The sequence below is a fragment of the Leucoraja erinacea genome, chromosome 1 (genome assembly GCF_028641065.1).
Source record: "Leucoraja erinacea ecotype New England chromosome 1, Leri_hhj_1, whole genome shotgun sequence".
NCBI classification, from domain to species: domain Eukaryota; kingdom Metazoa; phylum Chordata; class Chondrichthyes; order Rajiformes; family Rajidae; genus Leucoraja; species Leucoraja erinaceus.
The window spans coordinates 144,885,461-144,898,461 of record NC_073377.1 but is presented as its reverse complement, the minus strand read 5'-3'; the positions used below and the strand labels follow the sequence as shown (position 1 = coordinate 144,898,461).

Sequence of the window (13,001 nt, the reverse complement as noted above, 5' to 3'; positions counted from 1 at the left end):
GGAACGGGTGACGTTTCGGGTCGAGACCCTGCTTCAGACCATTTTGTGTCTATCTTCAGTCTGAAGAAGGGTCTCGAACCGCAACGTCACCCACTCCTTCTCTCCAGAGATGCTACCTGTCCCGCTGAGTTACTCCAGCATTTTGTGTCTACCTTCAATTTAAACCAGCATCTGCAGTTCTTTCCTACGTTTGTTTGTTTTTTTTTAACAGTTCCTGCGCAATGAAGGTGCAGCGACCTGTGAAATCCACCATTAATTTACCATTCCTCATTTTAGTACATTACGCTGTATCAGATGCGTATTCTGGGTCAAAGCCGATTTATTAATTATTTCAAGTCAGTTCATCATTCATAAGGTTTGTTTTGTTGATACGGTACATTGGCTCGCATTAGATATTCCTCAAGGGATGTTATTGTTGCTTGACGGCGTAGCCCTAACAAGCTCTGCGCTACTTGTATTAATCCATCAACAGGTATCATTCCCGGAAACCTGCAACACATTCCCCAGTGTTTAAAACAAGCCTCGAACAGTCTTCAGCCGTTGATTCCTGCCATAAAAATGGCGAGGGACTCTATTTTTAACACAACAAATACGTCAATGTATCAATACGTCTGTTTTAAGTCAATTAAGATCTCATGTCTGAAAGGAATTTGTATTGTGTAGGAAGGAACTGCAGATGCTGGTTTAAACCGAAGATAGACACAGAATGCTGGAGTAGCTCAGCGGGACAGGCAGCATCTCTGGAGAGAAAGAATGGGTGACGTTTCCGGTCGAGACCCTTCCTCAGACTGATGTCAGGAGAGTAGGGGGTAGATGTCTCCATCTCCCCAGTCTGCGACTACATTATATCCCTGTTTGCTTTGTTGTTAGCTTCGCCCAGCGAACAATGATTCATTCTACATGTTCCTTGATCTCCATTCCCTTTGCCTATTTTCACACCTTACACTTCTGTATCTATGTATCTCCCTCTCCTCTCACATCAGTCTGAAGAAGTGTCTAGACCAGAAAAGTCACACATTCCTTCTCTCCAGTGATGCTGCCTGTGCCGCTGGGTTACTCCAGCATTTTGTGTCTATCTTAGGAATTTGTAGTGTTTGGACTCCAGCAAACTGTGACATGTATCAGTACACAAAGTTTGAAACAAATTTGGGGTGGAAGATTGCAACCTTCACGTGGTCCGCCCTGTTTCGACTAATACAATCAACCCGGCGTGCACAATCAAATAAGATCAAATAGAACAAGTTGACCTACAACTTTAGGCTGTGCACGCCATACGCAAGGAGAAGAAGAAGAAGAAACACATTTCAGGCTGCTTAATAGGAACCCGAGAGGCAACGTATTCGCACAGGTGGGTATGTAGAACAAGCTACCAGAAGGTGAAGTACTTAAGGGTCTCGACCCGAAACGTCTCCCATTCCTTCTCTCCAGTGATGCTGCCTGTCCCACAGAGATACTCCAGCATTTTTGTGTCTATCTTTGGTTTAAACCAGCACTTGCAGTTCATTCCTACACATATGTAGTTCATACATACTTCCAGGGAGAATCTAGAACATAGTTACAGAATAAGGGCTCGTCTGTGTACAGTGGAGATGAAGGGGAATTTCTGCAAAACATCGCAAATCTTTGGAGTTCACTTTGGAGATTGAATAATTGAAAGGTTGAGACAGGCAGAATTGAGATCCTCAGAGGAGTCAAGGGTTATAGTTAACAAGCAAGAAAGTGCTGAGGCCAAGACCAGATCCGCTATGAATGATCTCACTGAATGTGGAAGTAGGCCCGAGAGACCTTCTGAGCCGATTCCTGATCCCATTACTAATGCTCTTATCTATGACCGGGCCGCCATGGTAAAGCATCTCTTCATTTGCGAGGGTTACACAAAAAAGCTTCGGCCCAACTCGCCCTCACCGGCCAACAATGTCCCAGCTACACAAGTCCCACTTCTCTGCGCTTGGTCCATATCCCTCCAAACCTGTCCTATCCTTTTACCTGTCTAACTGTTTCTTTAACGTTGGGATAGTCCCTGCCTCACCAACTTCCTCTGGCAGTTTTTTTCCATACACTCAGCACCCGTTGTGTGAAAAAGTTACTCCTCGGTTTCCTATTAAATCTTTTCCCCTTCACCTTAAACTGCTCCTTGATTCCCCTACTCTGGGCAAAAGACTCTTTGCATCTAACCGATCCTTTCCTCTCATGATTTTGTACACCTCATCCTCCCGCACTCCATGGAATAGAGACCCAGCCTGCTGTCTTGTCAACTTCAATTAAAGTTGTGGGGTGGCGGGAGTGAGACTTTGGTGCGTGCGACTGTTAGAAGCTCGCTTTGGAAATGGGGCCACGCGGCAGGTGGTCGCAAATGTGCAGCTGCAGCCCAAGAAACCAGCAAAATGGTTAGTGTAGAGGGATAACCCGGCTCCTCTCCCGTAATTAATTAAGTTAAATGTTTTAGTTAGCAAACCATTCGTGGCATTATTGCATGAATAGCAATTTCAGATTCAGCAACGACAATTAAAATTTACAGTAGAACGTTAATGGTTATTATTTAAGACGAGTGCTGTGAATGCATAGCAGGAAAATTTAGCAGAGAAAGGTAGACTGGGCGTGTTTGAGTGCAACCGGCGTATAGAATGGCTCGTTTTCATGAGGCGTCCTAAACGGAATGTCGAGACGTGCTGATTTCCTTCCGGACCTCAATAAATGACCGCATAGTTTCTGCCCTTCATAACTCCAACCTTTGCGACCTTCTTCGTTCAAATAATTAAAAACCACCTGAAATATAAACATTCGCTATTAAAAAGTGGAATTTATTGCTTCAGTTCCTGTGCTACTTTGAAAAGCGCTTTTATTGGTTTCCTGATCAGAGTCCAAAACACTGAACACGCACGTTTTCAAGAGGCGTGCAAGTGAAATTGGGATGCAGCGTTGATAGTCATTCTCGAACTGTAATTATTACAACTGCGCGTCCTTCGTGGAACAAATAATAATATTCGACGATCAAGTTGACTACTCTCACTTCAGCTGCCTGAAGAAGGGTTTCGGCCCGAAACGTTGCCTATTTCCTTCGCTCCATAGATGCTGCTGCACCCGCTGAGTTTATCCAGCATTTTTGTCTTGTTCAAGCTCGGCACTATTTCCACACGTCATAAAAGCTTAGTCTCAAGAAGGGTCTCGACCCGAAACGTCACCCACTCCCTTCTCTCCGGAGGTGCTGCCTGTCCCGCTGAGTTACTCCAGCTTTTTGTGTCTATCTTCGGTTTAAACCAACATCTGCAGTTCCTTACTACATATAAAATATGCCCATATCCTTTTGCACAAAGACGAGAGTAAGACAGTTAAATTGTCGAAAATTTAACATAAACGAGTAAATAATTTAAAATGTTATTAGTACTATTAAAATAGTATGCAGATTAAATGCCCACATCATTCCGGGAGAAGATAGACACAAAATGCTGGAGTAACCCAGCGGGACAGGCGGCATCTCTGGAGAGAGGGATGGGTGTCGTTTCGAGTCGACACCCTTCTCTGTCTCCAGTCCCGCTGAGTTGCTCCAGCATTTTGTGTCTATCTTCGGTGTAGACCAGCATCCGCAGTTCCTTCCTACAAGGTTCTTAACAGAACCTTGCAATTCCCCTACGCTTAATGGGAAGAAGGTAGCAAACATTCACTGGCCCTTTTAGTCAATGTAAGTCCGAACTTAAAATACGAAAGGCGTTATTGTGTTTCATCAATTAATGTAATGTGCAACCCCGTATATGAAATCTACAGATAGACACAAAATGCTGGAGTAACTCCACGGGACAGGCAGCATCTCTGGGGAGAAAGAATGCGTGACTTTCCGGGCCGAGACCCTTCTCTAGACCCGAAAGGTCACCCATGCCTTCTCTCCAGAGATACTGCCTGTCCCGCTGAGTTACTCCAGCTTTTGGTGTCTTATCTTCGGTGTAAACCAGCTTCTGCAGTTCCTTTTCAACACACATATGAAATCTACAGAGCGGCGGCACCGCGCTGCTCCGGGGGTGGGGGGTGCTGCGCTGGTGCATGTGTCGGGAACGCGCCGGGCTGTCGTCGCCGCCGCCGCCGTGCACGCGCAAGACTGCGCGCGTGCCCGCCCGCCAGTCGCGTGCACGGCGAGAGAGGCTCGAGGCTGCACCGAGCTCTCATCGCAGCAGCTGCAGCGAGAAGCAAGGTGAAGCTCCTCCACAACACCCACCGCTTACAAACCTCACATTTCAACACACCGTCATTTCAATATGCACTACAATTTTTTTCTTTACACACACTGTGTCCCCTACTCCCCCGGAATGGATGCATTTAAACAAAAAAAAACAACAAATTCTCCCTTTCTCGTTTGCAGATGCTAAAGGTCCTGCTCTGTGTTGCTGCTGTAGCCTTTTTGCAGATAGAAGGCAGGCACCGTGCAGCCGCGGACAACGGCAATTTTCTGGATGATAAACAATGGCTGACCACCGTCTCGCAGTACGACAAGGAGCCCGGGCATTGGAACAAATTTCGAGACGTATGTACCTGTTTATTGTTTGTTTTCTTTTGTGCAGCCCTGCGTGGGATGTTTGGAAGAGGGGAGGCTGTGTGTGTGAGAGAGAGAGAGAGAGCGGGCGGCTCCGGGCGTCCACCCTCCCTCCCTTCCTCCCTCCCTTCCTTCCCTCCCGCCCTGTCCAGCCTGAACTCAGGGCGACCAACCCCTTCCCTATCACACCTGGCTTGGCCGCGGTGCTTGCAAACTCCAAACATATCCGAGGGATGGGATCTTTCATTCAACTTTATCTTCCGGGTGTGTGTGGTGGGGGGAAGATTTGAGAGCGACTTTGCCCGGTTTCGGAACCCTGAGAGGATTTTGTTTTACGAATAGTTTTTGCTGCACAGTTAGTCTGGCGTCTGTAAACATCCATCCGTGTGTGCATTGGGAGTTAGCGGTTGTTGTTTCTCTGAAGGTGCTGTGTTTGATTCAGTGGGTGGGCAAGGAGTACAAATGCAGACAAGAGGCAGAGGACACACTGGGACCGAATATTTCTCCTGGAATGACCCGGCCGAAGCCGTTGAATGTGGCCAGTGTTCGGCTTCACTTGACCCTGGACACTTGTTTGCTTAAGTTCAATAGATTGACTAGTCTGTCATCATTTTATTTTCTTTGCTCCAGACATTTGGATTTAGATTAATAAACCAGTGAACGTTGTCTGAAAAAGCCCCGTGCGCGATTTCTCTATGTTCTTCGCTGCTATGCAATACCGAGGCGGCGTTGAAAGACTCAGCGACGGTGTGACAACAACTTGACTCGAAGTGTTTAGCTATTTTAACAAGGGTGCGTGCAGTTTTGATTCGCAGATTAGTTCTGAGTCAGTGGAAAGCAGTAAACATCAGAAAGTCGTCGCGTGTGAGGGAGAGCGATGAACATCAGCCTCTGCCTAAATGGCACGTGTGTTTGAAGGACATTTATGGTGAAGAGAAAAATGCAGCGATTTCTTGAGTACAGCATAGGTGTGTGAATACAACCACTTTGCTCGCTGCTCTCATGTATTTATGTTGGCGGACTTGCTGCTCTATATACGTACTCAGTACTGCCTGATTCAAGGTCTAAATCAGTCTGCCTGCACCGAAGAATAAAATATGGCAGCAAGTTGTACTTTCTGATTTATCTGGAGGTAGATAGCTTTGTTTCAAATTACAATATATTTTATCTGTCAGGAACTACTCTGACAACGGATACTTGTACAGAAAAGTTATTTTATTTCAAAGTGAAATAAGACCAGAAGTTCATGCTTATCTCGAATGACAAAAGCCCAAACCTTGATTTTAAATTTTCATCTGTTATATGTTGTTACGTATCAAGCAATATCAATGTTATCTAACTGGTAAAAAAAAATACAATAAAACAAATTAAAACACTGTAATGTCGATGTGCAAAACGAACGCAACCCTGAAAATATCAGAAAATTAAACACAGAAGGTCAGGCAGCATGTACGAAGAAAGCAGCATTTAATGTTTCAATGAGATGACATCAGAACTGAAAAATGGATACATTATTTTTCAATGTGATTTCGTTGTATTATTTAAAACTAAGGGTAACTCAGGAATGGCAAGTGTTTTTGTCATGTGCACTGGATATGAACCAGAACAATGAAATTCTTACTTTGGTGCATCGTTACAGGCACATGAGATGTGACAACATCAATAAATTTGCAATAAATAATCAGTTATTCTTTGTAAACCAGTCCACGATCCTGCAAAATGCAATGCACGTGGAGCAACCACAGTGGTGCAAAGTCTGGAGTGCTTAGGTGCTTAGGTAGGGTTATGGTTAGGATTGTGTTGGGTTGGAATGGAATGGAATACTTTCTGGTCACATGTGACAAGTCACAGTAAAATTCTTTGCTTGCATACCCAAGGTTTACAAATAGTTGCCATGTAAAGGGCGCTCACAAAATTACAAGGTATCTGCGCCAGGTCCATGCCTGGTCATCTATTGTTCTGCTCCCCTCTCCCTCCCTCACTGCGGCCACACCACACCGGGTCCTCCATTGTTCATTGTTCTTTAGGGACCTGTTGGGAGACGGCAAGAACTGTTCTTGGATCTGAAGGTAATGGTTCTTGGGTTCCTGCTTCCTGATGCTAGGAGCAATAGAGTGTAGCCAGGGTGGAGTGGGTCGCCGTTGATATCAGCTGCCTTCTTGAGATAGCGTTTGCTGCCAATTCCAGTAATCTATATTACTTGGGAAATTAGAATATGAGAATGAACTCATGGATACATTAAAAAAAAAAACAGACAGTGAGAGCTTACGTAACTATTTAGAAATGAAAGACTAGAGATTGTAAATGTGGGTCCCTTACTGACAGAGACTGGTGTGGATATTTAGGATGTAACGGATAAACTAAGCAACAACCTTGTGTTGGCCTTCAGAGAAGACATGAAAATCACCCCAGAAATACTGGAGGCCAATGCCCAGCTTAAGTAAAAAAGTTTAAAATGTAATTAAGATGTCAAGGAACCTGAAAACGAATTCATCTCAGGGATTTGGTGGTCTTGGAGTTTATCATGGCTACCTTTAAAACTCTGGGACCAGAGGTTTAGAGACAATGGGTTCTGCAGAGGCTACAGCTGTTAGTGGATGGTATAGTTTGCATTTTCAATGGGATTGTAGATTCTGGAATCGTCCCAGTGGATAGGAAATTAGCAGAAGCAACATCATGATTTTAAGAATGGTTGGAGAGAACGTAAGGAAATACACGGCAGATAGACTAAATATACAATGAGAAGCTTGTGTGGACCTGAGATCCTGAGAGCGATGCTATCCGGATCTATGCTCCTGGTAGAGCCACCCATGGCGGTAAGGTCGAGGGGAGGTCCCTGACAAAGATCAATCCAACCAAGACCTCAACGGTGGAACAGGCGGAGGATGATGGCTGACTTTAGTGGAGCATCACAACGGCAGGGAAGGCGGATGAAGGCTGCAGCAGAAAAGGGTCCCCAGTCGTCTTGGACTCCATGCCACTGGATCCTGATCCAGATCTGTCAAGGACCGTGTGGTGGCTGTCTGTGCACCAGCCTCCCCACGTTAAACAAAGTCACGCACAGGCGTCCTCACAAAAGAGGACAGTCATACTCGTTTCGAGTGACTGCCGATGATGATGAAGGATGAGGTCACGACCAAGAAACAATACTATGGTTAAGCAGAGTCAATGTGGTTAACTGTTGGAGTTTTTATTCCAGATGGAACAAATAGAGGAGATGAATGGGAATCAGTGGGATGTGGTTTATTTTGATTTTTGGAAGGCTTTAAATAATGGGATATTATTTGCAGATGGGATAAACAAGGTTACATTGGGGGCATTGTACAAGTATGGGTCAAGAACTGATTAGCAGATAGAAAACAAAGGGGGAAATTAAATGGGACTAGTGGATTTATGCAGTATCAGTTTTATGGATCTAACTTCCTACCTCCATTATGTTTCCAGGTTCCTTTGTCCTCTTTACTTTGACACTCCTTGTCTTAATAGTTTGCTTTTGCACAAAGCAATTTCCTTTCCCAATGTATGAAAGAGCAGTGCCAATGTGCTGGTTTGCTTTTGACTTGTACAGCACTGCTTCACCTGTCTCTGGATGCTGCTCTCCAGGTTACTTTGTTATTTTCTCAAGGGCAAAGTAGTGTCTTTTAGAATTCTGCAGCAAATATAACCTCATCAGTTTCTCATGGGACAGTGGACATTATTGCCAGAATGAATGGCATTATAATGGTCGCTAATTTTTTACGAGGATGTTGCCAAGACTCGAGGCCTGAGCTATGGGAAGAGGTTGAACAAGCTAGGACTCTATTCCTTGGAGAGCAAGAGGATGAGGGGTAATCTTATAAAGGCGTATAAAATTATTAGAGGAATAGATCAGGTAGACACACAGAATTTGTGCCCAGAGTATGTGAATCGAGGACAAGAGGACATGGGTTTAAGGTGAGGGCGGAAAGATTTAATAGGAATCTGAGGTTACTTTTTCATGCAAAGGGTGGTAGGTGTATGGAATGAGCTGCCAGAGGAGGTAGTTGAGGCAGGTACTATCGCAAAGTTTACGAAACATTTGGACAGGTACACGGATAGGACAGATTTAGAGGGATATGGACCAAACACAAGTGTAGATACTCTTCCAACTTCCCAGGTGATACATACCAGATGCACCCATCCTCCAGGTGAAAATATTCTTCCTCAGATCCCCTTTAAAGCTCTTATTCCCCACATTAAACTGACAAAGGTCGCTGACCCAGAACACTGACTGTTTCTCTTTCCAGAAATGCTGAGTTTTTCCAGTCATCATAAATCCTCCTCCTCCACTCCAGGCAGTCACACGTGACAGGCAAGAGGTTTGTGATCTTTTCTCTAAGTGATCCATGAAAGGGGAATCCAAGATGGGATGGGAGAAATGACTGCTGCCCAACACACCATGATCTTATTGCTGGGTTTAAAGCCTTAATCTTCAAACACCCTTTTCCTCAGTCCTGGTATGTTGAAAGTGATAACACATTTCCACATTTATGCCTGCCTTGACTACAAGATACCAATTAAAATATGGAAGTGGTTCAGCAGTGAGGAAGTACAACAGAGCATATAAACAAAAGGAATCAGGCAACTGAACCACCAACTAAAGAGCAGCCATGAGCTACTAGGTTGGGAAGCTGGAATTTCTGGTTAAGAAATTAGACATGATTTTATTGAATGGCAGAGAAACACGAGGGGCCGAATGGCCTAATTTTTTCCCCTTGATCTTATGTTCTTTTGTAACTTGGGAAGTAATTTTTTGTGAAGTGATCCCTTCATCAAGGGCAAAGGAAATCCAAACTGAGCCACACCCACAGGAACTTACTATGAAAAGTTTGACTTCGTTCCTGCCCTTTGTTGCAAATGGTTTCACCAGTTTAACATTGGAGTGGTGTTTTGACCCCACGCCTGTATAATAGCTGCAATAATGTCAGCCTGCTGTTGACTCTAGATCAAATTCCAACAACACGCCAGGGACCTGATGAGAATTCAAACAACACACCAGGGATCTGAATACATAAAATATACTGATGCCTCAGTGTAGAAATTAGGACTATGTCATTGTCAAAGATGCCCTTTTCTTTGCAAAGCATTGGAAAGCAGGGATGGAAAAAAAATCCCTTTGCAACAATCAAAGAAGACCTTGGAAATCTCAAGCAATATCACTAAAATAGAATATCTGCTCAAATGTATCTAGGATCTAGGCCCTTATGGTTTGTGCGTTAAACTTTTACTGCTGCTTGTACTCCCATCTTTTAAAGATTGACTTTTTTTTCAGATTTGTTTACAATACACCTGATTGTACTACCTTGCCTCTAATTATGATACGCTAGTTAGCGTATGAGACTTTGCTTATGACACATGTATTCAGAATATTAATTTATCTAGTTATTAGTGGTGGCAAAATATCAAAATGTTAAAATTTTCTCCCTCTTAATCCTCTCATTCTGACACCCTGCTCATATGCTGATCTCTCCATGCCATGATCACACACCTTCCTTGCCACGTAAACCCAGCTTAATTTCTTTGACGTTGAATTGTTCCCTCACAGGCCAACTCCTGTTGATTTTGTACCACACTTTTCTCATAGAGTCATAGAGTGATAGTGTGGAAACAGGCCTTTCGGCCCAACTTGCTCACACCGGCCAACATGTCCCAGTTCCACGAGTCCCACCTGCCAGCATTTGGTCCATATCCCTACAAACCTGTCCTATTCATGTACCTGTCTATCTGCTTAAATGTTGGGATTCTATATGCTTCTTATCCATATGACTGCTTTTCTTTTTAGTAGCAGTAGGAAATAACTTCATCCATAGCCAACCATGCATTCAATAAAATATTCACCGTTTATATAGGCCCTTTCACGTTCATTTCAGAATTCCTCAAACAATTTACACATCCAGTTAATTAACTCAGGCCATTATTTTTAATTTGGAAAACATGGCAACAAATTGGCACACTACATGCTCTCTCTAGCGATTATGTTTTGTTGACATTGTGCTGATATACTGTATTCTGGTTTCACATCTTAAAATGGAGGCATAGTACATCAAAAACATATATTCATGGAAAAATGTGGTTCTCAGCTATGGTGCTATTCAATGAACTGCTTTCCCCCTTTCTGTACAAAGTATTAATACCCAAAAGAAAGAATAAACTGGTTCAGTGCTCAGAGCTGATCTACTGTGCAGGATGTTATGTTGTAGTTATGACCGGTTTTTTGCTCTGTCCATAAATTAGATACAAGCAATGTTTTCTTGCCTACCACCAGAAAATGTGACTAAATTGTTGTCTTCCTGTTTAGTTTAGTTTATTGTCGTGTGCACCAAGGAACAGTAAAAAGCTTTTGGGTGACATTTCGGATCGAGACCCTTCTTCACCCATTCCTTCTAGCCAGAGATGCTGCCTGTCCTGCTGATTTACTCCAGGATTTTGTGTCCATCTTCGAAGTAAACCTGCATCTGCAGTTCCTTCCTACACAGTAAAAAGCTTTTGTTGCATGCTAACCAGTCAGCGGAAACACAATGCATGATTACAATCGAGCATGATTGCACAGTGTACAAGATAAAGGGAATAACGTTTAGTGCAAGATAAAGTCCAGTAATGTCCGATCAAAGATAGTTCAAAGGCCTCTAATGTGGTAGAAAGTAGCTCAAGTTGGTGGTTCCATTGGATGGTTCAGTTGCCTGATTCCTTTTGTTTATAAGCTCTGTTGTACTTCCTCACTGCTGAAACACTCCCATATTTTAGTTGGTATCTCGTAGTCGAGGCAGGCATAAATGTGGAAATGTGTTATCACTTTCAACACATCAGGAGTAAGGAAAAGGGGGTTGGAAGATTAAGGCTTTAAACCCAGCACAAATTTCATGGTTTGTTGGGCAGCAGTCATTTCTCCCATCCCATCCCATCCCATCTTGGATTCCCCTTTCATGGATTACTTAGAGAAAAGATCTCAAACCTCTCGCCTGTCACTTGTGACTGCCTGGAATGGAGAAGGAGGATTTATGATGACTGGAAAACTCAGCATTTCTGGAAAGAGAAACAGTCAGTGTTCTGGGTCAGTGACCTTTATCAGACCTGCCGAGTTTCTCCAGCAATTCTCTTTTTTGTTCCAGATTCTGGCATAGGTTTAATGTGAGGAATAAGAGCTTTAAAGGGGATCTGAGGAAGAATATTTTCACCTGGAGGATGGGTGCATCTGGAATGTATCACCTGGGAAGTTGGTAGAGTATCTACACATACATTTAAGAAGCATTTGGATTAGCACTTGGATTACCTAAGCAAAGTAAACCATGGATCAAGTGCTTTTGCCTTACAGCACTTGCAACGCCGGAGACCTGGGTTCAATCCCGACTAAGTGTGCTGTCTGTACAGTGTTTATATGTTCTCCCCGTGACCTGCGTGGATTTTCTCCGAGATCTTCGGTTTCCTCCCACACTCCAAAGACGTACAGGTTTGTAAGTTAATTGGCTTGGTATAAATGTAAATTGTCCCGAGTGTGTGTAGGATAGTGTTAGTGTGCGGGGATCACTGGTCGGCGTGGACTTGGTGGGCTGAAGGGCCTGTTTTCGTGCTGTATCTCTAAACTAAACTAAAGTGCTGATTAATGGGATTTGTATAACTGGATACTTCATGGTCAGAATAGATGAGGTTGGTTGAAGGGCCAGTTTGTAACTCTATGAAAATGTAGGAGTGAAATAACTGCAATGTTTGATGCTGATGTGTGTAATATCAGCATATTAATTGTAATGAATGCTTTTTATAAAAAATCATGCAAAACTGAAATTGCATTGATAGGTTTGCCGATGAGCTCTTCCTTCTTAAAACTTCTGGTGTCATCTGTTAGGTATTTGTGAAATGGTCTTTGAGTTCTTGCACCTACACAATGACTATTGGACTTTTCTGTCATATTCTTTGCTTTTCTTCTTTTCTTTATTACTCTTTAGTCTTGCAATCCCTCATCTCTATTTGTAGGTGGCGCTGTTCTCTACCCTTACCTTTCAAAACCTTCAATGTTATTTTTCTATTACAGTGGCACTGGATAAAACACATTTGAGACATCCAAGGTAGACAAAAATGCTGGAGAAACTCAGCGGGTAAGGCAGCATCTATGGAGCGAAGAAAATAGGCAACGTTTCAGGTCGAAACCCTTCAGATAAATTTGAGGCATCCAGTTCGGTTTAGATGTTTTATTTGTTTTAAATGTTTTACACGTTGTGCTTGGTCCCGCCACTGAGAGGTAGCTTTGCAAACAGCTCTTTGTTTTATTCACCACATCTCTCATTTCAATGGGGAATAAGTTCTTACAAGATTGTTATGAGATACCCTATTTGCTTTATAATTTGACCTGGCACCTGACTGAGAAAGGTCAAAACCCAGACCAGAAAAGACAACATGGCTGGGATCTGGCAGTCGGTGGGGATTGCTTCTGGTTCCCCATTGACTGCTGTAATTAACAAACTTACTT

General features: G+C 43.4%; 1 protein-coding gene across 1 annotated transcript in view; it reads left to right on the top strand.

Moving 5' to 3' along the window:
* Positions 1–3,902: 3,902 nt before the first annotated feature.
* Positions 3,903–13,001, top strand: part of spock3 (SPARC (osteonectin), cwcv and kazal like domains proteoglycan 3) — a 435,237-nt gene continuing 426,138 nt past the window's right edge. The window contains exons 1-2 of the mRNA XM_055645071.1: positions 3,903–4,183; positions 4,352–4,513. Of these exons, the coding sequence (XP_055501046.1) occupies positions 4,352–4,513 (162 nt within the window). The 5' untranslated portion in view covers positions 3,903–4,183. The remainder of the gene's footprint in view (positions 4,184–4,351; positions 4,514–13,001) is intronic.